Source organism: Pipistrellus kuhlii, unplaced genomic scaffold, assembly GCF_014108245.1.
Source record: "Pipistrellus kuhlii isolate mPipKuh1 unplaced genomic scaffold, mPipKuh1.p scaffold_m20_p_2, whole genome shotgun sequence".
Classification (NCBI taxonomy): Eukaryota; Metazoa; Chordata; class Mammalia; order Chiroptera; family Vespertilionidae; genus Pipistrellus; species Pipistrellus kuhlii.
Window position 1 is genome coordinate 185724387 of NW_023425515.1, and position 25533 is coordinate 185749919.

General features: G+C 41.6%; 1 protein-coding gene across 16 annotated transcripts in view; it reads left to right on the forward strand.

The window, feature by feature from the left end:
* UBR4 (ubiquitin protein ligase E3 component n-recognin 4) overlaps window positions 1-25533 on the forward strand; it is a 122882-nt gene that overhangs the window by 29736 nt on the left and 67613 nt on the right. For all 16 annotated transcript variants that reach the window (XR_006742248.1, XM_045585104.1, XM_036448595.2 and 13 more), the window contains 30 exons: window positions 459-594; window positions 1448-1527; window positions 2242-2370; window positions 3024-3206; window positions 3359-3481; window positions 3570-3799; window positions 5172-5293; window positions 6727-6824; window positions 7967-8124; window positions 8857-9066; window positions 10042-10143; window positions 10454-10554; window positions 10794-10992; window positions 11357-11545; window positions 12471-12534; window positions 13827-14018; window positions 14529-14599; window positions 14687-14834; window positions 15258-15485; window positions 16124-16294; window positions 17639-17821; window positions 18719-18877; window positions 19207-19359; window positions 19780-20007; window positions 20314-20471; window positions 21938-22109; window positions 22337-22538; window positions 23626-23789; window positions 24209-24425; window positions 25246-25462. Coding sequence is in view for 15 of the 16 variants with exons in the window: in XM_045585104.1 (XP_045441060.1) it covers window positions 459-594; window positions 1448-1527; window positions 2242-2370; window positions 3024-3206; window positions 3359-3481; window positions 3570-3799; window positions 5172-5293; window positions 6727-6824; window positions 7967-8124; window positions 8857-9066; window positions 10042-10143; window positions 10454-10554; window positions 10794-10992; window positions 11357-11545; window positions 12471-12534; window positions 13827-14018; window positions 14529-14599; window positions 14687-14834; window positions 15258-15485; window positions 16124-16294; window positions 17639-17821; window positions 18719-18877; window positions 19207-19359; window positions 19780-20007; window positions 20314-20471; window positions 21938-22109; window positions 22337-22538; window positions 23626-23789; window positions 24209-24425; window positions 25246-25462 (4787 nt within the window). In the remaining variant the exon portion in view is untranslated. The remainder of the gene's footprint in view (window positions 1-458; window positions 595-1447; window positions 1528-2241; window positions 2371-3023; window positions 3207-3358; window positions 3482-3569; window positions 3800-5171; window positions 5294-6726; window positions 6825-7966; window positions 8125-8856; window positions 9067-10041; window positions 10144-10453; window positions 10555-10793; window positions 10993-11356; window positions 11546-12470; window positions 12535-13826; window positions 14019-14528; window positions 14600-14686; window positions 14835-15257; window positions 15486-16123; window positions 16295-17638; window positions 17822-18718; window positions 18878-19206; window positions 19360-19779; window positions 20008-20313; window positions 20472-21937; window positions 22110-22336; window positions 22539-23625; window positions 23790-24208; window positions 24426-25245; window positions 25463-25533) is intronic.

Genomic DNA, 25533 nt, shown 5'->3' on the forward strand with positions numbered 1-25533 from the left:
GTGATGTTTAGCCAGAAGCAATAAATGTAGATGATTTGATATGTTTGTTAAATTTGGATTATAGGCTCTGTTCACAGGTGTCCTTCTTTGACTTAACCTTGCTTTGTCTAGCACAGTACCCTGAACATCAGCCCTTACTGAATATCTCTTAGTGGTAGAATGATAATCAAGGAATACATTTTATGGTTTAGTGAATTCTTTTGTAGGGATCCAAAATGAAGGTGGAAGGGGCAGTTAAGGATTATTATACTCATAATAATGAAACATATTATTTTCATAAAATGTTTCATTTTACTCCAGCAAAAAGATGCTCCCCAAAAGAAGTCACAGAAAAATCTTAAGATTTTATTTTAGTTTATGAATTCCTTAAACTTTGATTCATCTGTCTACATCATGCCTGGAGTGAGAAGCAGATGGTGACTATGCATCTTTCTTACTTTGAGTATTTGTTTTAAAAGGTGCAGCATAACCTGCTCAGTCCTCCTTTTGGTTGGGCAAGTGGATCCCAAGACAGCAACAGCCGCCGGATGACCACCCCCCTCTATCATGGTTTCAAAGAAGTAGAAGAAAACTGGTCCAAGCATTTCTCATCAGGTCAGACAAAAGACTGTCGATAAGAAACCCATTTATTGGTTTTCATGGGTAGAAGACTCCTTGGGGATCTTTGCTCATTAGTTTGTCTACTCCCTTGGGTGACGAGTTCCTATAAATTCAAAACATTTTCAGAAAGAGATGCTTACATATCCAGCATTTATTTTAAAACAACAACAACAACAACAACAAAAATACCACACTGAGACACAAGAATTAGAATCCTTTAATTTCTCGAAGGATATGGTTCTAACTCACAGGCTAAATTTCCTTTTGGGTCAATATTCAGAAAGTAATGGGAGTTATGACATTCTGTGTTCTATTTCTAGTTACCCATTCTTTTGACAAGGTGCTTCTTGTGTGCATTTTATCATGAGGATTGTGAGATGTTTAGTGTATCCTGTGGAAATATTCAAGTGTTCATATGAATTTACTATCATTTGGATCTCTTATTAGTCCTTTTGGTATTGGGGAAATAGCATTTATCTTTAAGGTAGTCAGTCTAATGATACAATTTTGTTGATGAGCTTGATCATAGAGCATGTTTGTTAACTCCTAAGTAGTTCTTATCTGGGGGTGATTGTGCCCCCACTGCCAAAAGAGATATTGGGCAATGTCTGCAGATATATTTAGTTGTCATAACTGGGAGGCTGCTCCTGGATAGAGCCATAATGGTGCCAAACATGCTACAGTCTGCAGAACAGCCTCCCATAGCAGAGTTATTTGGCTCAAAATGTCCGTAGTGCCAAGGTTGGGAGACGCTATTTTGAAGTGTTTCTTGGTTCTTACATTTTATACCTATTAAACAGGGTTGAGAATAAAATACTTTTTTTTAAGTAAGCATATTATTTTTCAGATGCTGTGCCACAGCCCAGATTCTACTGTGTCCTGTCTCCAGAAGCCTCAGAGGATGATTTGAACCGACTCGATTCTGTGGTACCAGGAATTTTAAAACCCCATTGTACATGCGGGTCAGATGGTTTCCACCAAAGTTTGTCAGGGGGAAAGGGAATGACTGTATGTAATGAGAGAATTTGTTCTGTGTTAAGGTTTGAGCTTATTCTAAAAGGACATGCTACTTTGAGGTTTATTGGCTGGGCTCCAGTTTTGCTGTAGGGGAAATGTCTTTTCTTGTGGCTGACACCTTTGAAACGTTATTCCTGAAGACTTAGCATTTTCACATGCAAATATATATATATTTTTAAATATATTTTATTGATTTTTTTTTATAGAGAAGAAGAGAGAGAGAGAGAGAGAGAGAGCTAGAAACATCAATGAGAGAGAAAGACAGATCAGCTGCCTCCTGCACACCCCCTACTGGGGATGTGCCTGCAACCAAGACATGCCCTTGACCGGAATCGAACCTGGGACCTTTCAGACTGTAGGCCGACGCTCTATCCACTGAGCCAAATCGGTTTCGGCCACATGCAAATATTTTAATGGATAAACATAGTTGCCTTATTCTAAAGCCTGCACTGTGTGCTCACAATGGCCCATGTGAGGGCTCTGAGGGGGAATCTTTCTGCAACAAGAAATTAATCAGAATTAGATGAACTCTCTTGTCAATCATGAGGTTAAATGACAGTATAAGTAGTAGGAAAAAAATATTTCCCAAAATAAGAAATTATTGTCTTTCTTTCTTGATATTAGGCATGTGATATTCTCTTCTCCAAGCTTGTCAATTATGATGATCTTTATACTGCCCTGACATCCCTGCTTGCAGCTGGTTCCCAGCTTGACACGGTCCGGAGAAAGGAAAACAAGAATGTTACAGCTCTGGTAAGACCATGGAAGCCTGGGCTAGTTAGGAAGTTTGGCCTTTGATAATTGGTAGCAGTTCTACCAGAAGTTTCCTTCAGTTTACTGAATATCTATTTGCAAAACTGACTGATACTTCAGTATTTCTATGTAGTTATACATCTTAGAGATAATTTTATCATTTGTTAGCACTGGGAAAATTGTGACTTCGAGAGTTAATGGCCACCTAAATATTACATATCCTGTAAGCACTCAATGGGTGATACCAGAAGCCTCACATTTGAACTTTTCTTGGTCACAGCAATGTGTCTCTCTCTCTAAAAGCCATAACAGCAATCAGGCCACGGAAAAGGCCAGATGATTGTGGGCCTGCCAAGGCGAATGTCCTGCTTTCTTTTAGTTACTTGTTAAGTTGTGTGGGGAGCCAAAGTTGTCTCAGAGCAGCTTTTTTGGCCTGTGAAGTCTGCAGGATATGGTGCAAATTATTTGTATGTGTGCTTTCACGTTTTCTGCTTTATTATTAGATATATTCTCTAGGAAGACTTGAGAGCCAAATCTCAGTTGAAAATGAGGACTATTCTGCTTTGAGAGTTGCATTTGGAGCAGTTCTTACCATTAGGGAGATCTTGAGGCAGTGCTGCTACCTTGGTGACTGCTCTTTTTGCTTCTTCCAGGAGGCCTGTGCCCTTCAATATTACTTTTTGATTCTGTGGAGGATCCTAGGAATTTTACCACCATCCAAGACCTACATGAACCAGCTGGCCATGAACTCACCTGAGATGAGTGAATGTGACATCTTACACACTCTGCGGTGGTCTTCTCGCCTGCGGATCAGCTCCTATGTCAACTGGATAAAGGTACCATAGTGCAATGCAGAGCTTGCTGCTAAGGGGTATTCAAAGCCAGTATTCTCTGTGCTGTTGGGAACTTTTAAATGTAAGGGTGTAATGAAAACTTCAGACTCTGTCTATATTGATCTCCTGAACACTTTTTCTTGCTGCCCAAATAGGATCACCTTATCAAACAGGGAATGAAGGCTGAACATGCTGGTTCTCTCCTAGAACTGGCTTCCACTAAGTGCAGTTCTGTGAAGTACGACGTTGAAATTGTAGAGGAATACTTTGCTCGACAGGTATGTGTTTTGGATTCATAGTGACTGAATTTGGCTTTTGCCACACAGCCCTTTGCCACAACTAATTAATATATTGTTATTTTTAAAGATCTCATCATTCTGTAGCATCGACTGCACCACCATCTTGCAGCTCCATGAAATTCCTAGTCTGCAGTCCATCTACACCCTTGATGCTGCTATCTCGAAGGTCCAGGTCTCCTTGGATGAGCACTTTTCCAAGATGGCTGCTGAGACTGATCCCCATAAGTCATCTGAAATCACCAAGAACCTACTCCCAGCCACACTACAGCTCATCGATACCTATGCGTCATTCACTAGGTGTGACGGGCTGCCTGCCCAGAGGTGGCAGAAAGGGAGAGTTTAGATCCTTGGGTGGTTTGTTTTCTTCAGGAGCCTGAGAATTCCTAAAATTGAACTTTGTAGTTCTAAGTACTATTCACTCTTCAGATCCCCAATGATTCAGAATTTTGTTGGTTTTGTTTTTATCCATTTAGATTTTTTTCTTTTCTCCTCTAATATGAGGAAGTGCTGATGAAGGAATTTTCGAATAGTTCAGTAAGAATCAAGAGAAAGTTTAATTTGTATAAATCTTTAAACATTTTCTCGCATTTTATTTATAAGATAGAAAGATAATATAATTTTTCCAAGCATGGTCATTTCTGCTATTCATTAAGATGAAACTCTTAAATGCTCTTTAAATTTTATTGTATGTAGTTAGAAAAACAAATTTTTAATGAGTTCGAGTATATTAAAATCCAGCCCTTTCTTATAAGCATGGCAAATCACATGCCATGTAGATTTGTGTGTTCTTCATGATGTCTAAATATTTTGGAATTCATTTTCAGTGTATAAAAATTGGGAGTTTATTCATAAATCAAGATTTCTGGCCTTTCTTACGTTGGAAGAACTGGCAGAACTGGGCCTGACTTGCCACGTGTCAATAACAAACCAGAGCCGAGGAGTGACCTCTCTTGTAGCTGTGCTCACTGGGCTCACAGGGACTTTAAGCTTGTTCCCTTTTTCTTTTCCCTCTAGGATTTCACTATTCAGCTCTGATTCTATCGGGCTTTTATGTTAAAAGGGTCTTGGTGTCTTTGCAAAACTTAACTAATGTCTTTTAATGTGAATGCCTCCCAGTAGAGAGAGGATTGTTTCTTGAGGCAAATTTTTGAACAAAAAATACGAAGTAAACATGAATAATAAATATGAGTGCTTGCTATGTGCCAGGTGGTTTTCTAGGTGCTTGGACCTTGCCCTCTGAGAACTTACGGTCTTTACTCTGGCCCATTAGGCCAATACTTTGTCAGCGGAACTGTTACTAGATGTTCCTGGGCAAGTGAGTTTGGGAAGTGCTGGGTAAATAATATTTAACAGTTTTTAAAACTTCTCTGAGACTTTATATATTGACAGTCTTTCAAGGCCAGGGGAAGAGGGGTCGATATAGTATTTACTATTTCCTGAACTCAGTTATACTAGAATCGTGCTTTGGGAACATTTGAGAGGATGGGATATTCTTTGGGAAAGTTACCGATTGGAATTCTTATGAGACCAGAAAGGGGCAGGAGCTGTCAACTATATTTAACAGATTAGGAAATGGATAAAGGTTTTTCAATCGGTCCAGGGTTAGTTTCTCTAACTACAATGGGAGTAGATTCCTTCGGCTTTTACATATCCCCTATTTTCTCTTCAGAGCCTATTTGCTACAGAACTTTAATGAAGAAGGATCCACTGAGAAACCTTCCCAGGATAAATTGCAGGGCTTTGCTGCTGTTCTGGCTATTGGCTCTAGTAGGTGCAAGGCAAACACTCTGGGTAAGTGAATGTGCTTTTGCATAATACTGTTACTACGACCAGTAGTGCCACTTCTCTCCCTCTCGACCGGTCTACTGGCATTTTCCATTTATTGGAACCTTTCTGTGCATCAAACACTGACAGGTTTATCTGTTTAAATCTTCACAGTAACCCTGTGAGTAAGTGTTGTTATCATGCTCTTTTACTCATAAGGAAACTGAGGCTTAGAGAAGTTATTTGCCCCTAATCCTGTATCTTTGCAAGTGGTAGAGCTGGAATCCAAACCAAGATAAGTTGGTTCTAAAGCATTAGACTATTTTGTGAGTGCAGATCTTTGTTTCATGCTTGGGAAAATCTTCCCTGAGTTAGGAATGATCTGGTAGAAATTTAGGATGGGGAATCAAAAGAATTGGATTTAAGTACAGTAGTTACCCTTCAAAATTTCCAGCTATTTGGCCCTGGCTGGTTTTGTTCAGTGGAGAGAGCATTGGTCTGCGAACTCGATTCCAATCAAGGGCACATACCTGGGTTGCGGACTTGGTCCCCAGTGGGGGTGTGCAGGAGGCAGCTGATCAATGATTCCCTCTCATCATTGATGTTTCTGACTCTTCCCTTTCCTTCCTCTCTGAAATCAATAAAAATATATATTTAAAAATTTCCAACCAGTTGTATTTTCCTGAATTTCAAACTTTAAATGCTTTGGATGTTGAAATATTCTCACTTTAGAAATTAAATTTTACTACTTCCTTCAATGCTGTTCTTTACAATTTCTACCCTTAAGATATATTGTAAGGGTAAAAGGGACCAAAGCAACACTTATTTGTAGGTGTAGCAGATGTTTAATAGTAATTTTAGTCAAACTTTTTTTTTTCTCATATACATTTTACTAATTTTCTTTCATCTATGACACTTCTATTATAGAGAAAGGGCAAATAGAATATTAAAATATTTCCTCTAATTAATCCCCTTTTAATGTGCATGAATTTTGTGCACCAGGCCACCAGTTGTTTAATAACATGCTATTTTGCCTCCATGTGTTTTGAAGGTTGTTGATTTTTGTCATGGTTGATTTCTAGTTTCATGCTGTTGTCAGAGAAGACGCTTAATATGATTTCAATCTTCTTAAATTTACTGAAACTTTTTTTGTAATTTTAGTCTAACTTTTAATGACCTGCCTTGACTTTGCATCTTGTTTCCAGTTTTCTGCTTTACTTACAAGATTAGAAAGTAAATATAATGAGAAATAAAAACCTTACAATTGAGATTGTTAAGCAGTTATATAGTTCTTGGACATAATACTGCTATTGAATATCCATCTAAGCTATCTTAGTAATTACTTTGACAGCTTGAGCTGTGATGACTCTTTTCTGCATGTGGGCTTGGCTGGCTTTTAAGATGCTGTGCCCTATTCTTTTTCTCTAGTGATGATTCCTTGTCCTTTTTGTGGCCACCAGGTCCAACACTGGTTCAGAATTTGCCATCATCAGTGCAGAGTGTGTGTGAGTCCTGGAACAACATCAGCACCAATGAATTTCCCAACATCGGATCCTGGGTGAGTGTCTGTCTTTCCAGGAAACATTAGTCCATTTGTGTTCTATTCTTGTTCTTTAGGCTGAAAGTAGCTACCAAAGGATCTTTGTATGCTCCTGTAGTATTTTCTATAACTAAACCACTAATCAAAGCCTTGAATGATCCATATGGTACCCATGTGATCTTTTGCTAAGAAGTGTGTGTTATTGGGTTATAGGACAGGTACTTTGCTACTATGAGCCTCAGTTTTTTATCTGTTAAATACAGATGTGAAATTGAGAATATTAAATACAAAGTGCCTTGCACCTGATCTAGCATGAATTCTCTGTAAATGTTAATTCTGTTTCCTTTCCTTTTAGATTATGTCAAAAACGTGCTCCTCTTGTCATAATTTTATGGGGTAGCTTTTAGGTTCTCTAGGCTTTTAGAAGAATGTTTAATCTGCCAGTTTACTTGAACTTTGTATATTCTCTACTAAGATTACCTCTTAACAGATTATTACATTTCTTTGGAAAAGCCAACTATTATACTCTTATTATCCCTGCTTTATAATTGTGGCTTCAGTTTACATTACCTGGAGCCTATAGTACAAGGATAATGAAGATATTTGTAATAGAGATCTAGATGCATTGCAAAATCTAGATCCTTCTCAGGTATTCGAGACAATAGTTTTCATGTTGTGAATATACAGTTGACCCTTGAAGAATACTGGCTTGAAATGTGTGGGTCCACTTATAGGTGGATTTTTGACCCATACAGTTCAATTTGGCATTGTTCAAGGATCAATTCTGGGGTTGGGAACCTGTGTATGTGGAGGACTGACTAGTTATATGCAGATTTTTGACTCATGGGAGATTGGCGCCCCTAACCTCCAAGTTCATCAGGGCCAACTGCAGTATATTCTGATTATTTGGAAAATGATATTGGTATTTTAACTTTTTATTAACTAAATTTTAACTTGTAACTAAAATTTGTGCCTGCTCCCTCTACTCGACCAGCTTTCCTTCCCAGGATCCATAGTAGTGTATACTGAGGAGAGCAATTGTCTGTAAACCTCAACAGGGCCTTAGTTTATGTCAGCTTGGTTTCTTTTTTTCCACGTGAGAATTTTATCCTGGGTAGATAGATGGCCTGTTCATTTGTGTCTGTTTTGTCTCCATTTAGCGAAATGCCTTTGCCAATGACACCATCCCTTCAGAAAGTTACATCAGTGCTGTGCAGGCTGCTCACCTGGGAACTCTTTGTGGCCAAAGCCTACCCTTGGCTGCTTCCCTGAAGCATACCCTCCTCTCTCTGGTCAGGCTGACTGGGGATCTTATTGTGTGAGTACTTACTATGTAGCCTGAAGTGCTTGCTGCACCTGTATTCTGTCATAGCTAAAAAAGGGCACAGGTGTTGTTGTTTTTAAATCTACATAATAATGACTTACGCATGATTCTGTAGCTGAAATCCTTTTGGTTCTGAAGGGCAACAGAGTACCTCTTTCCCTCTCTATAGTATTTCAGAAAATGCATGCCGGCTTTTGATGATGCTGTGATTTGGAGGTGCTTTGGGTTTAAACTTGAAGGTGATAGTGATGTATTTGAAATCAGATGTTTTTCCAGAATCATTGAGGGAGTCAGACACAGCCACTGGGGACTAGGAAAGGCCATGTAGGGACTATTTTGTCTTCCTGTACTTAGGTCACGGGTAAAGTCCTATATCACATTGCCTTAAACGTTATCCAGATTACTGACAGTTTTAGAAAAGTATCTGGGATGGGTTACTATATTAGGTTTTAGTTAATTTTTCTTTTCTAAATATAAAAAAAAACACATCTTGTTGTTTTAATAAGTGAATTTTTCATATGGAAATAAGTTTTGTTTCTGATAGAACAATGAAGAAAATATGAAATGATATGTTGGCACCTCTGTAAAAAACAACTCTCAAGGGCAAAAAACTGGGTTAAGAGTCCTTCCCCCTAATAATGACTGAATTGCCCTATTTTGCCGTCCCTCCTCGCAGCATTTTGGAGAAGTAAATTCACTAACTTGGTTCCCTTTTCTTTGTTGAAGTTGGTCCGATGAGATGAACCCGCCACAGGTAATTCGGACCCTGCTTCCCCTTCTGTTGGAGTCGAGTACTGAGAGTGTCGCTGAGATCAGTAGCAACTCCCTGGAACGCATCCTGGGCCCCTCGGAATCTGATGAGTTCTTGGCTCGTGTGTATGAAAAGCTGATCACTGGTTGTTACAACATTCTGGCCAATCATGCGGATCCCAATAGGTGAGCATGATTGAGATCAGTCAGGTTCCTGTGACCTGCTGCTCTCAGTGAAATGTACCAATATCCAAAAAAAAACACAAACAAAAACAAAACAAAACAAAACAAAAAAAAACTCCGACTCAAAAAAAAAAGAAATGTACCAATATAGGCTCCTTTATGCCATTATTTATTAGCTTTTTATTGTGCTTTTGAACAGAAAGTTCTATACTTGTGTGCACTCTGTGTTGTTGGCATGGGTGTGAAAATTATTTGGAATCCCCTTTTGTGATTAATTCTTAAGTATAAACATGAAGAAAATGGAAGGCTTAAATGTTTAGATTTGGAAACTTGAAATATTTCAACAGATGCTTATCAAGTGCTGTACTAGATGTGATGACTAGAGATCCATTTAATAGAAATGATAGCATTTCTAATATTTTTGTGACCAGGTTTCTGAGATGGGTGGTCAATGGAATTAGGTAGTTTCATATCATTGTTTGACTTCGATAGTTTAGGCCATGTTGACATGGGCGAGCCATAACTTAACAGTTATGTAAGGTATAGTTTTACCCTACTGAGAACTATATAAATAAAGGGTCTAAGTATTGGGATTTCCTTTCTTTATGTTGTTGAGACCAGGTTTTTATTTTTATCATGGCCCCCCCATTCCCTTTCTCTTTCCCTCCTTCCCTTCCCTCCTTCTTTCCCTTCTTCCATAATGTGTGGCTTGTGCTCATGGTCCTTGGGCTCTAAGCCATTGACTACATCAGCTACCTCAGATTTTAGGAACTTTTTTGTTTTATTAGCTTAATTTATCAAGTACTTATTGAGTACTTACTGTGTGCCAGGCTTTTTTGCTAAATTTTGACGAGACAAAATTAAATATTACCCTCAAAGTTTAGTCATGAACAAACTTTAGGCTTTTAAAAATCGGTGTTAGAAGTACATTGAAACAGACCTCGTTTTTGGTAGTTAAGTTTTCTTTTTTATCCACAGTGGACTGGATGAATCCATCTTGGAGGAATGTCTCCAATATTTAGAGAAACAACTGGAAAGCAGCCAGGCTCGTAAAGCCATGGAAGAATTCTTCTCTGAAAGGTGAGCTGTATTTTGTTTTATTCAGTGAGTGAGCATTTTTTGAATGCCTCCTAAAAGCAAAAAGCTATCTATGTTGACTTAGTTATTCTTTTTTGAGGAATACTTTAAGGTCTGCTTAAGTGTGCAAACAATATTTTGGGGAAGACTTAGGCTAAATGTTGACTCCTTGAGGTTATTGATGAGAAGTTGACTTCTTGAACACCTTATGTTGTTGACTCACAAATGACCAGTTCCCCTAGAGGAGATGAAATTGTGAAGAAATAGAAATGCATATTAATGTGCTTTCCTTTTTTCCCTTTCTGCCTCCCAGTGGAGAACTTGTGCAGATCATGATGGCAACAGCCAATGAGAACCTCTCTGCTAAATTCTGTAACCGAGTTTTGAAATTCTTCACCAAACTCTTCCAGCTGAGTGAGTGACAGCTTTTAGTAATTTATGGGAACTTTGATGTCTGGCTAATACTGTGCGTTTCTTCTGCCCGAGTGTCACTATAGCATTTAAATGATAACAAGTGGAGAGAATCTCTCAGAAAGTTCGGAAGGAAGTAGAAAACTTCTTAAAGCCTTTCCCCTTTCCTGGCTCACAATTTGCACCTTCCTTCCTTTCCCCCGTCCTCTTTCACTGACCTTGGCCTCTCCGTCTGCCCCCAGCTGAGAAGAGCCCTAACCCGAGTCTTCTACACCTCTGTGGCTCTCTGGCCCAGCTGGCTTGCGTGGAGCCTGTGCGGCTCCAGGCCTGGCTCACCCGCATGACCACATCGCCCCCCAAAGATTCTGAGCAGCTGGATATGATTCAGGAGAACCGGCAGCTGTTGCAGTTACTGACTACATACATTGTTCGGGAAAACAGGTAGAACAACTGCATTTCTGAAACGTGGCCCTGATGACTCCAGAAATATGTTGAGAGCTTTTTCAGTGATCTTTTCTTCAGGCATCAGCCAGTATTTTCAGTGACTTCAAAGCTCCCTTCACTAGAGTTAAGGAACCTAGTAGAGCTCCTTGCTTTTTATCATGGAAAAACTTTTGCAATGACTTGACTTGTTGGTTGTAACATAGGTGAAAGTTTCCTGCTCTAGGAGCCCAAGTCCAAAGTATTTATAGTCATGCATTTAATATTTAATTTAAGATTTCCCTTAATTATTCTTACCAATTCAGAGGTACATGAAATCAGATTCCTGTTGATTACTCACCAATTTGCTATTTCTTCCTCCCAGCCAAGTTGGGGAAGGTGTGTGTGCTGTGCTTCTGGGTACCCTGATCCCCATGGCGACAGAGATGCTGGCCAACGGTGATGGAACTGGTTTCCCTGAACTCATGGTTGTGATGGCCACCCTGGCCAGTGCAGGTCAAGGCGCTGGCCATCTTCAACTTCATAACGCTGCTGTGGATTGGCTAAGTAGATGGTAAGGCGATGAAATTGGAAGAACCCATCCATACATTCCAACATTGCTCTTAGATAAAAGGGGATAAGTAATTGTAGGTTATTTTCTTTGTAGCTCAGAGTGAGTATAAAAGAAACTTGAATCCCTGGCAACCCCTCCCTCCTTTTTTGTTAATCTTTGCCCAAGGCTATTTTTTCCCTTGGATTTTTTTAGAAATAGTGGTGGTGGTGGGGGAACGTGCAGAGAGAGAAATATTGGTTTCAGCACATCAATTGGTTGCTTTCCTCCTGTACCCCGATGGGGATTAAACTTGCAACCCAGGTATGTGCTCTTGACCAGGAATTGAACCCACAATACTTCGGTGCATGGGTCAGTGGTCTAACTATTGAGTCACACCAGTCAGGGCTTGAATCCCTGCCTTTTTTTTTTTTTAAAGACTGTGCTTTTATTTTTATTTTTTTAATATATTTTATTGATTTTTTATAGAGAGGAGGAGAGAGGGATAGAGAGCTAGAAACGTCGATGAGAGAGAAACATCGACCAGCTGCCTCTTGCGCACCCCCTACCGGGGATGTGCCCGCAACCAATGTACATGCCCTTGACCAGAATCGAACCTGGAACCTTTCAGTCCGCAGACCGATGCTCTACCACTGAGCCAAACCGGTTTCGGCAATCCCTGCCTTTTTATCAATAACTCTGTTCCTTTTAGACTTCATCTTTACTGTTTACTAAGTAGGGTTTTCCTTAGGAGAAGTCTTGGGGGGGAAATGTTCTAAGTGTCAGTGATAAGGCCAGAGCACTCCAGACCTCTGCTTATCTACACAGTTTTCTAAGGATGCCTTTGCTTTGTGGTGTCCACAACTTGATGCAAGATTTATGAAGATGCTTTCTTTCTTTGGGTCATCTGATTTTGTGTTCTCTCCCCCTTTTTCTTGCCTTGGGATAGCAAGAAGTACCTATCACAGAAGAATGTGGTTGAAAAACTGAATGCCAATGTAATGCATGGAAAGGTAAGAAAAATGAGGAGTGACAACAGTCAGGGAGTGATGATTCTCTGTCTGTGGTCAAGTGGAAGTCTCTCCTTTCTGTTCGCTCTGTCCCTGGCCAGCCTACAGAGGAAGAGGCTACAAGTCTCAAAGACCTAGAAAAATGTAATTGCAAACGCGTGCCTTTCACACCTTTTGGGGGTCAGAATCCTTAAAACTGAACTCCAGCTGTTTTTAGACACTGCTGGGCTGTGGAACATTCTCTCCTGCTCCTGCATTAGATCCATCTACTCTGAGGAAGTGTTATGTGGGGCTACAGACTCTCTCTTCAGCTCCAGATAAGATACTAGAACGGTTTACTTTTTCTGAGGATTCAGATCACTGTGCTGAGAAAACAGTTTGAAACTGACAGAAATCTTACATCCAGGCATTCCCCAAACCTTCACCCCTCAATTCATGAACCTGGCATAGGAAGCTAATGGCCAGCCATCACGATACCATTCACTTCTCCCTCTTTTCTTGCTAATCTTTATCCTTTCAGCTCTGAACTGTATGTGCAGAGTGAGAAACTGAGAGATCTGAGGCTTTGATGCTAGGCTGTTGAGTTTTTTAGGAAAGCAAGAACTATCTGCAAAGGGTTGCTGGAAATTTTCCATCTGATCTCTGAAGCTGTCTCTCCTCTATTGCATTGATTTAAAACCAGTAATTTAAGTGTCTTTTACTAATGGTTAAAAAATGCTAATGAGAACCTCGTCATACTTTTAAAATATATATTTTATTGATTTTGTACAGAGAGGAAGGGAGAGAGATAGAGAGTTAGAAACATCGATGAGAGAGTCATCGATCAGCTGCCTCTTGCACACCCCCTACTGGGGATATGCCCGCAACCAAGGTATATGCCCTTGACCGGAATCGAACCCAGGACCTTTCAGTCCCCAAGCCGACGCTCTATCCATTGAGCCAAACCAGTCTCGGCGCTCGTCATACTTTTAATCTAGTCCTTTCTTGAATGATATTTGTCCTCATTTTTTCTCCCTTTTCCTTATTTCAATTTTATTTCATTTTATAATATTTTGTAAAGACTCATCTTTGTGCTTAAGAATAAATGAATGCACAGTAATTCAGTGCAATTTATTGACCAGCTACATGTGGTCATAGTGCTAAGAGTTGTGGAAATGGATAATTAAACTATTTTTTTCTCTTATACCATTCCTCTGAGATTGAACATTATTAGGAAAAGCATGAGAAAATGTACTTTACATAATAATGAAATATGGGGACCAAGGCTTGCATGGTGTGGTGCTCTTTTCTTGTAGCATGTGGTCGTCCTGGAGTGCACATGCCATATCATGTCTTACTTGGCTGATGTCACCAATGCACTGAGCCAGAGTAACGGTCAAGGCCCAAGTCACCTGTCAGTGGATGGGGAAGAGCGGGCCATTGAGGTGGACTCAGACTGGGTGGAGGAGCTGGCAGTGGAAGAGGAAGACTCCCAGGCTGAGGATTCAGTAAGTACCAAGGAACCGCCAAGGGACCCACAGAGTAATTCCTGACTGGCACTTGCAGAGCTCACACTAACAGGCCCATGACCTCCCTCCCAGCCGTGAGCTTCGAAACTCTGTATAGTCCTTTTAGCTTTCTCCCAGTTTATCTGATTAATGCCAGAATGTTTCCCCAGACCTGCAGAGCAAGCTGTCAGGATCTAATTTCTTGGGGGAAAGGACTATTTAATAAACATGCTGCTTCCTATCCAGCACCACTAATTCTGCTATTCCTTAGTTTTTGCATTCAAAATGGAGTTTCCAGGATGAGTTCTTCATGGGTATGGTGTGAGCTCTCTTTTAGAGAAAGCATAAGGTTTCTCTTGTTTTTAACAACAAAACTCTTAAGGTCTCACCTGACATTGTAGCACATGTAGAGCCTGCAAGTCATTTCCTAGAGTCAATTATTTATAGGCTGTGTTTTTCTGGGTGTCTGGAGGCATATAGGTCTGATTAAAAGGTCTTATTTCTTTGAAGGATGAAGATTCTCTTTGCAATAAACTCTGCACTTTCACCATCACTCAGAAAGAATTCATGAATCAGCATTGGTAAGAGTAGTTCCTTTTGGGTGATGGGTTGCCAGGCCTTGATTGTTGGGACTTCCGGGCTCATTTGCTGGTTCTGATTCTTCTTAGGTACCACTGCCACACCTGCAAAATGGTTGATGGGGTGGGAGTGTGCACAGTATGTGCCAAGGTATGCCACAAGGATCACGAGATTTCTTATGCCAAATATGGATCCTTCTTCTGTGACTGTGGAGCCAAGGAAGATGGCAGCTGTTTGGTGAGAGATTGGAGCATTCTCTGGGCTAAAAGGGTGACTTGTTAGTGACATGGGAGTGGTTAAGCCAAACTGGGAAATTCTCATGTCACCTTCATGGTGACCTGGGTCTAGGAGTAAATTCTGATTCTGTCACTGATCATGGCTTAAGCACTTCACTTAGAATGTTAGAACTTTCGAGTCATTTGAGATCTTGCAACTTTTTTCTAAGACCCATAATTTCAGATGTTATAATCAAGACCAGTTGCTCTGCATAAGTTTTAGATATTAGGTGAATATCATGAAGATCAGAATTCAGGCTTTTGGATGCCTTTTAAGTGGCTAGCCAATTTCTCCTTTGGGTCAGATTTCCCTCCAGGACCTTAGGTAGTATTTCATCTGTGCTTGTGGCAAGAGCTCAGGGCCTCTGATGTTTTCTGTCCCTAGGCGCTGGTGAAGCGAACACCTAGCAGTGGCATGAGTTCCACCATGAAGGAGTCAGCATTTCAGAGTGAACCCAGGGTTTCAGAGAGTCTGGTGCGCCACGCCAGCACATCCCCAGCTGACAAAGCCAAGGTCACCATCAGCGATGGCAAAGTTGCTGAGGAGGAGAAGCCTAAGAAGAGCAGCCTGTGCCGCACAGTGGAGGGCTGCCGGGAGGAGCTGCAGAACCAGGTGGGCTCTGATGGCGCCCAGCACCATGGGCAGAGGGCGGAGCCTGGCAGGTGGTTCACTAGCAAACAATGAACAAGGCTGTTTTTGCAGCTCCACTGGTGGGACTTGGAGCTATTTCCTCTTTCTCTAAGTTTACTCATTTCCGCAGTGTGAATAAATGGTATGTATTGTCAGTCATGCCTGTTAGGGAAGGATGTATCACTGAGTATTATGGGAGTTTGTGTGAGGGTAGGTTTTAGTTGTGTAATACACTAGAGCACCCCTTCTCAGCCAGGATTCCTCATCTGAAGCATAGAATACAGAACATGGTTTGAGTGATTATTTTGTCAATTTTCCTAAGGATTGTACATAACTAGCACTATTCTCGTTTCACAGGAGATAAGTTAATTAATTATGCGTGATGGACTTGACCGAGCTTTAGGGTATCTACATGAGACTCCTGGTTTAGAAAGATTGCTTTAGAGTTAATAGCATAGTAACACACTGAATGGACTCAAATCCAACATTATGGAGGGAATGAAATGATTCTCCATAATGGATTCTGAGAATAGATACTGGCAAGATTATGATGATGAGTATGACCCATTATTTTTACGTCTTTTTTTTTTTTTTCCTTTGTGTATTTGGATTTTTCTCAGGCCAATTTCTCCTTCGCTCCTCTCGTGTTAGACATGCTCAATTTCCTCATGGATGCCATTCAGACCAACTTTCAGCAGGCCTCTGCCGTGGGGAGCAGCAGCCGGGCTCAGCAAGCCCTCCGAGAGCTGCATACAGTGGATAAAGTGGTTGAGATGACAGATCAGCTCATGGTGAGTGTGTCAGGGCCAGGAAACTTAGATACCAAAGTGTGCTAGGTATCCTAAGAAATATCCTTAGAATAGTCGAACCCTGACCATTTAGAACTTAGAACCTAAGGTACCATGACATCCAGTGTGAAAACCAACATGGGAGGTGTGTATTCTAAAGAAATCATTTAAAGTAAGTCCCCTTTTCAGTTCATATAAGTAAATGAATTGCCAAGATGTGAAGATCTTCATTTGGAAACAATTATAGTATAAATTTCTTCTGTATATAAAATAAAGAACCTCCTTATTGTATCTTATCCCCTAAGGCTCTTCTGGCTGGCGAAAATAATGTTTGTACTCTTTTGCTTTAGGTAACTTTCCTTTAGTTCTTCATATGACATGGGTTTTAAGTTGTAAGTGTCTATCCACTTTAAAACCTGTACTCAGTCCTGACTATAGGATTTCCAGTGGGTCTGCCTGGCTTTCTTTGGAAGTGCAAAATTAAATGACGGACATGACTAGATCTTATAAGGTGACTGTTTCTAAGGAAAAAAATACTTATTTGGAAATCCACACACATACTTACACTCATGTATTTTATTAAAAATCTGTTACAATTTACACAGTGGTTACACAGTAGTGTAAAAGATGTTTCTGAATCCATGTCTTTAAGTCTTAAGATACCTGAATGTAAGAAATACCTATGTGGTCTAGTATGTTTTCCCCCACTCAAATAAATAATGCCTTTGCCAGTTTGGCTCAATGGATAAGAGCACTAGCCTGTGGACTGAGGGGTCCCAGGTTTGATTCCAGCCAAGGACACATGCCTGGGTTGTGGGCTTGATCCCCAGTGGGGGGCATGCAGGAGGCAGCTGATAATTCTCTCTCATCATTGATGTTTCCATCTCTCTATCCCTCTCCCTCTCTAAAATCAATAAAAATATATTAAAATAAATAAAGAAATAGTCACAGTTTTAGACCAGTGATTTTTAGACTTCTAGATATGAAAGATGAAGCTAAAAAATATTGGGGTAGTGTTGGTAACCCTAAAAGCTGCTTTTTATTTCCTTGGTTAGATCAACGAGAAAAATTTCATAGTCACTGTTATTTTTTTTTTTTTTAAACCTTATAACATTTTAAGAGCCAATACTTTTTATTAACTAAATGTAGCTTTATGAAACATTCACAACATTGTTGTTATTGCTGACAATAATTTTACAAACTTACTTGTGTCCATGGACAGAGATTGGAGTCCATTGCTCCTGAATGACCTAACTGTAACATCTTAATCACTTAAATAGTGTGTGAATCTACTTGATCTTGTTTGCCTTATTAACTGCCTACTCTCTCTGCTTCCCTCTATGCCAGGTTCCCACCTTAGGCTCCCAGGAAGGTGCCTTTGAGAATGTTCGGATGAATTACAGCGGAGACCAGGGCCAGACTATTCGACAGCTAATCAGTGCCCATGTACTCAGGCGGGTGGCTATGTGTGTACTCTCCTCCCCCCATGGGCGTCGCCAACATTTGGCAGTCAGCCATGAGAAAGGCAAGGTGGGTACTCCCAATTCCTTCCTACTCACTTTAGGTTTTATTTAACACTTGTTCATCTTAAGTGCTAAGTAATACAGATAAATGACTATGATCAGATTGGCCTTTTGGGAAAAATCTATCAGGTCTGAGAATGCTTTAAGGACAGTGCTCAAAGAGCATTTCTACTGGAACTCTTGGTGACTTGATTAAACTTAGGCCCAGTATAACCAGAACAAAGGCTCTGTTTCTCATTAGTAAATTCCCACTCGAAGCATATCCTTCAAGCCCCAGGGAAAGATAATGACCAGTAGGGACCTAGGACAGAGTGGCTTGCAGTCTGCCCAGTTTGGTCATTCTGGAAGGCATAAGCCACAAGACAAATAGCTTCATAGGAAAACTGAGATTTCCTTATTTGGTTCCTCCCACCCCTCAAAGGACACAGGAAAGTTTATATGTTGTGTTCTAGAAGGTGAGAGAGTTGTGTGTATCTTCACGTTTTTCCGTATTCTGGCTTCTCCATCACCAGTTATTTTAACATTGTCTGAAGTGAAAAGAACAAACTAGAGATATGAATAGTTCTTAAAAGAGCTTGAAAATACTCAAAAATATTTTGTAGTAAACTAGAAAGGCTATAGTACATAGGAATTTTTTATTTTTATGAACTGATTATAGAAAGAGAAATTAGGTTTATTAGTCATCTGTTTGGTCCTTACTGGATAGAGAAAATGAAGACATTCGATATACTTTACAAACTTACCTGTGTCCATGGATAGAGATAAGAGTCCATTGGATTTTTCTCAGAGGCTTATTCACAATAAAAACCTGCAATCTAATACCCCTATTGAAGAAGCGTTTGTTATTGCTGTGTTCTCTGAGAAGACTAGGGTTAAGAATAAATAGGCAATTGTTCCTTTGCAGATCACTGTTCTGCAGCTCTCTGCACTCCTGAAGCAAGCAGATTCCAGCAAAAGGAAGTTGACTCTGACCCGCCTAGCATCTGCCCCAGTCCCCTTTACTGTGTTGAGCCTCACTGGGAATCCATGCAAGGAAGACTACCTGGCTGTGTGTGGGCTGAAGGTAAGTGTCATGATCCAGGGTTGGTTACCTAGAGCTATAGATCCTAGTCACCTTTTCTCTCTTATTCTTGGCACCACTTTCCTTACTGGAAATAAGGTTTTTAAACTTAAAAACTATTGGAATGCCAAAGAAATATTTCTCTGAATTTCTTCTACAATAGATTGTCTTTATGTTGGAATAATCTTTATATGTTCTTGAAACCTGAATATATTCTAGATTGTCTGAAGGCAGGGGATATGAAGGAAGAATAGGAAACATTAGCACTCTGAAATGAATTAGTCTATTTCCAAATCATCTTTCAACCATTCTGTTCCTTAAACTTTGTCCAGGACTGCCATGTGCTGACCTTCAGTAGCTCAGGCTCTGTTTCGGATCACTTGGTGTTGCACCCCCAGTTGGCAACAGGAAACTTCATCATCAAAGCCGTGTGGTTACCAGGTTCACAGACTGAGTTAGCGATTGTCACCGCAGACTTTGTCAAGGTACAGTATCAGCTGTGATGATGTGGTCCTAGAATGGTTTTGCTTTTAAATCCAGAATGTCTGATCTCCATTGTGTGCTGGCTTTTCTCAGAAATAAAAAAGCAAAAATCCTAACATTTTGTTGCCTTCTGTTACATTGCTGAGAGGAGCTTTCTGTGTGTAGGCAATATAAAATCGATTCTAGTTCTGCCCCCAGTAGACAAAGTGCACAGCTAGTGCTGTACTTGTTACGGAATTTGTTGATGTGTGTATCTCCCCTACTCATTCCCTGAGGGAGAGTAATAGGTACTTTATTCATCTTTATTCACCAGTGCCTAACACTTGCTCTCTGATTGCAGCTCTTTGGATTTACCAGGATAATTTGGGGGTGGAGCTGTAATAGATCTCCCTTATTTCATCTTTCTTCCTTCCATTCTGCAGATTTATGACCTGTCTATTGATGCCTTGAGTCCAACCTTCTACTTTCTCCTGCCAAGCTCAAAGATACGAGACGTTACCTTCCTCTTTAACGAGGAGGGAAAGAACATCATTGTTATCATGTCTTCAGCTGGGTACATCTACACTCAGCTCATGGAAGAGGCCAGCAGTGCCCAGCAGGGACCCTTCTATGTCACTAATGTTCTGGAAATCAACCACGAGGACCTGAAGGTTAGAGCAAATGTTGCCATTTCCCATTTCCTTCTATTCCCGATTTAATTAGCTTAGCAACTCTTCTATTCTTGTTCTTTTTTCCTCTAACTTTTACCTTATAGCAAAAACTCTTGTCCTTAAGGGCTAAATTAATTCAACTTGATGTTTCTTTAGTCTCAATTTTTAAAATTTAGCCTAGGGACCTCATGTTTAGCCTATGAAAGCTCATAATCTTGATTTAAAACTAATAACCAGCAAAATGGGAAGCTGGTACCCAAGGCAACATGAGACATTAATGCAGACATCGTGTCTTCGTCCTGACAGGACAGTAACAGCCAGGTGGCAGGTGGTGGTGTGTCTGTCTACTACTCCCACGTGCTGCAGATGCTGTTCTTCAGCTATTGTCAAGGCAAGTCATTTGCAGCCACCATCAGCAGGACGACTCTGGAGGTGTTGCAGCTCTTCCCCATCAACATCAGAAGGTGGGAATGAGCCCTGCATGTTTGGTTTCATAATGCCCACATCCATTTCCCTCCCAAGTACTGTGTCTGTTATGAATTTGCTGAAATGTACTTTTCTCCATCAGAGAGCTCCTTTCCCTGCTGGGTATTTTCAAAGTCAAGCAGCATCCAGTGTTGGCAAGTTGGGCTGTCTGCATGGTTTGTCCCCACCATGGAGACTAACCTGTAAGAGGTAGTTTGTGGGGCCACTGTCAGAAGGAAAAGCTGTAGTCAGGCAGCATAGTGGATTTTAATGTGATTACTGAGTTTGGAGAAGTGAAAGTTTCTCCTGGACATGCATGTTGTGGTGATGCCCTATAAGTTGCCTTTTGTCGGGGACTCATTGGTCATAGAACACGGTATTGGTAGTGGGGATACAGTTAGGGTTGGAGAGCTAGAAGGTTGCATTAGCTTTTTAGATACTAGAGGTGTGTGTGATGTAGTGACACACCTCTTTTTATTTAGGGAGGAGGAAGGGGTTTAGGATTTTTTCCTGTCTTATCTGCTTTTCTAGCCATTCTAGCACTTTCTTGCCTCTGTTTTGTGAATTACCTGGTTTGGAATGAAATAAAATAGATGTCATTCATACATAACTTGAAGTGTTTAGAGACTTTTTTTTTTAAATCATCCAAGACTATTTTCCCATTGATTTTTAGAGAGTGGAAGAGAGAGGGAAAGATATAGAGAAATATCGATATGAGAGACATGTCGAATGGTTGCCTCCTGCACAAGCCTGGACCAGGGCCTGGGTCAGGGACGAGCCTGCAACCCAGATACATACCTTTGACCAGAATCGAACCCAGGACCCTTCAGTCCACAGGTCGACGCTCTATCCACTGAGCCAAACCGGGTAGGACTGGAGATTTTTTTTTTTTTTAATATATATTTTATTGATTTTTAAAAAATATATATTTTATTGATTTTTAACAGAGAGAAAGGGAGAGAGATAGCTAGAAACGTAGATGAGAGAGAAACATCAACCAGCTGCCTCTTGCACACCCTCTACTGGGGATGTGCCCGCAACCAAGGTGCATGCCCTTGACCGGAATCGAACCTGGGACCTTTCAGTCCGCAGACCGACGCTCTACCACTGAGCCAAACCGGCTTCGGCAGGACTGGAGATTCTTAATAGGAAATTGGATCATCAGCCTTAGGCAGCTCCACAGCTCTATGTAGTGACAACCTCTTAGGCACATAGAGTCACTTGTTCCCTCAGACAGTGTAGCCTAGCAGTGGAGATCCTAGCCAGGACTCTTGCTGGGACACACTTTGGGGCATATGAGAGTATATACATGGCTCAGAATAGAAATGAGAATCATGGGTAATTGAATTCCTGGACAAATAACTTGCTCTGAGAGTCATGTGTTTAGTGAGGATGTCCTATAGTTAAGGACAGCTCCAGTAGATGGTGATTGACACCTGACCGTGGCCACTTTTGTTGTCGGCAGTTCCAATGGTGGCAGCAAAACGTCTCCTGCCCTTTGCCAGTGGTCTGAGGTGATGAACCACCCTGGCTTGGTGTGTTGTGTCCAGCAAACTACAGGTGTGCCACTGGTAGTTATGGTGAAACCAGACACTTTTCTTATTCAAGAAATAAAGACTCTTCCTGCTAAAGCAAAGGTCAGTGCCACATTCTCCCATCACTTGAATTGCGTGAACCTGCCCTAGTTTTATTGTATAGTCTACTTTCCCAGCTCTCTCAATGGAGCCAATAAAGGAACTGGGATCCATTTTTCCCCTCGACACCTGTGCTTTCCTTCTGCAGTCCCATAACTGACTGTGAATCTCTCTTTCTCTCTAATCTGTAGGTGTGGGAACTAACACCCTCCTTTGTCCCCTTCTCCTAGATCCAAGACATGGTCGCCATTAGGCACACAGCCTGCAACGAGCAGCAACGAACAACCATGATCTTGCTATGTGAGGATGGCAGCCTGCGCATTTACATGGCCAATGTGGAGAACACCTCCTACTGGCTTCAGCCGTCCCTGCAGCCCAGCAGTGTCATCAGCATAATGAAACCTGTTCGAAAGCGCAAGACAGCCACCATCAGTAAGACCCCTCAAGCTGGGGGTAGAAAGTGGGGGAGTGGGATGGCAGTCTTCTAGATGATGAGTAGACTGTTGTAAATATCTGTGAAGAATCGGTGACTGTCTGACATCCATGTTTTGTAAAGGTAGGGATATGTCTTAGCTAATTTCCAAAAATGGACTCGAGTTTCCTGAGGCCACCAATGCTTTTGTGTGGCTTTTAGAGACACATTGTACTAATAGGAAGCATCCATTGGCTCTCCACTTAAGGTCATCCATCCACAGGTGCCCAGTAAAGAATTATCTTTTGGACCTTGTTTGATTTTTCTCTGGGTTCAGGGAAGTGCAAGAACTGACTAAAGAGTAGGTTCTTCAGTTGCTGGTTAATTTCTAAGTGAGTAGTGAAGAGTGCCTCATGGGTCTCTGAGCTGGGATCCTGCTCCTGATTGGTGGAGGACTCTTCAGGGAATGAAAGCTTGACTGTAGGAATGAGTAAATCTGGCTGAGCACAGACAGCCGTGAGGGCCCTCCCATTACCTGAAATTTGTCCCAGTCTGTGAGATAGTGATACAGCTCATCCTCCAGTAAAGAAGTAGTTTTACGTATTTTTTTTATTATTTTAAAATTTATATTTTATTGATTTTTTTACCGAGAGGAAGAGAGAGGTATAGAGAGCTAGAAACATCGATCAGCTGCCTCTTGCACACCCCCAACTTGGGATGTAGCCACAACCAAGGCACATGTCTTTGACCAGAATCGAACCTGGGACTTTTCAGTCCACAGGCCGAAGCTTTATCCACCGAGCCAAACTGGTTTTCGCAGTTTTACTTATTTTAAACAAACCAGCTATGAGAGGATCTATTATTATTAACTGTACACAACACCAGCGCCAGATTTCATTGTCCTGCTATGTGGTATTGTGGTTATAGGAATAATAACTGTGGTACAGCTAACCACATGTAGGCATCATACTGATGCAAACATTATAATCCAGAGTTTGTCTAGAAGGTGTGGGCGTGTGTGTGTGGGCTCAGCTGGGCGGGTGTGAGCAGAGGTGGGAGAGGCTACGCTTACTGATGCTCCCCGGCAATCTGTGCTGCTCTCCCCAGCAACCCGCACGTCCAGCCAGGTGACCTTCCCCATTGACTTCTTTGAACACAACCAGCAGCTGACAGATGTGGAGTTTGGTGGTAATGACCTTCTGCAGGTCTACAATGCACAACAGATAAAGCACCGGCTGAATTCCACTGGCATGTATGTGGCCAACACCAAGGTGAGGACTGGGTCAGGCTGGGTTGAGTCTCAAACGGTGTTGTTGGAGAGCACATCTCTTTAGAATGCAAGTGTAAAGTATATACCCATAGCCACTAACCCTTGACCCTAAATGGTCCCTCGGGTGAATATTTGTCCTCACTCCATGCAGAAGGGCTGCTGTACAATGTTACCAGCAGGTTTGCTCTGCAGAGGGTGGGCAGGTGGTGACTGCTTGGGAGAAGGAAGCCTGAGATTGAAGAGAGTCTACTCCCTGTCTCAATTTGCCTGTCGTTGGAAGGAAGGAAATTATTACTGGAGTGTTAAAAGGATAAAGGTCTTATTGGGGAACCACACATTGAGACACTGTCAGAGGAAGGTTTACTGGTCTTCCCTTAAGAACTGTATTTGTTCTCTGATGTGAGCCTTTCTTTCCTGCAGCCTGGTGGCTTCACCATTGAGATTACTAACAACAACAGCACCATGGTGATGACGGGCATGCGGATCCAGATTGGGACCCAGGCAATTGAACGGGCTCCATCTTATATCGAGATCTTTGGCAGAACTATGCAGCTTAACCTGAGCCGCTCCCGCTGGTTCGACTTCCCCTTCACCAGAGAAGAGGCCTTGCAGGCTGATAAGAAACTGAACCTCTTCAGTGAGTCACCAGCCCTTGGCACAGACTGTATCCTTCCCACTGTGACTGCAGACTTGGGGCCGCTTGTCTTTGGGGAACCCTCTATTCTTTTGATATCTCTGGTCTCTACTGTCAGGAAACTCTCAACTTCATTTGAGATATGAAGGAGGCAAGGTGACAGGAAAGGGATATACTTGAGGTTGAGAGGGGTGGAGATAGAGTCAAAATCTGCTTCAGTTCCACATCTATAGGCTTGGGTCAGCCTTGCTGATGGGGCTGCCTGCATGTTTATGCAGAGAGGAGGCAAAATTAGCACATGAAACCACAAGGCTTTCATAAAGCACAGAGACAGCCATAGGCACTGTGGTGTTTGGCAACAACTTGCCTTGCCATGCTATTAAAAACTTGAAACCCTGAATATAAATCCTGAGCTTGCATAAGGCTGGCATCTTTCTATAGTGTTTACTGGCCACCTGCCTGATGCTGTTTGTATGAATGATGAGGATCTGTGCTTTGAACAAAGGAAGTGCTCACGGTTTCCTGGGCGAGGGGGTTGGCGATACCCAGATAGCGCAGCGGGTCTGGTTCCTACAGTGACGGTCAGTGACTCTTCTTCCAAGTAGTAGGCCTCATAGGCTTTCATCAGTGGGGCTGTTTCTTCATGTATTTAATATCTGTTCAATACTAAAGTGCTGAAGTTGCAGGGGATCAAGTTCTATGACTCTAAAAATGCATGTGATTTGCTACTTGGCTCAAACTTATTCTGGTCTTTGCTTTGAAGATGGTGGTGTTAATCCCTTCGGAGAATGTGCTTCTTAATAGCTTCTCTTGCTTATTACAGTTGGGGCCTCAGTGGATCCAGCAGGTGTCACCATGATCGATGCTGTAAAAATTTATGGCAAGACTAAGGAGCAGTTTGGCTGGCCAGATGAGCCCCCGGAAGAATTCCCTTCTGCCTCTGTCAGCAACATCTGTCCTTCAAACCTGAACCAGAGCAATGGCACTGGAGAGAGCGACTCAGCTGCCCCCACCACAACCAGTGGAACTGTCCTGGAGAGGTACCAGCACTGGAGGGGCTGGCTTCAGTGTCACTGTTTCTCGCTCTCCCTACAGAACCTGTACCTTGAGA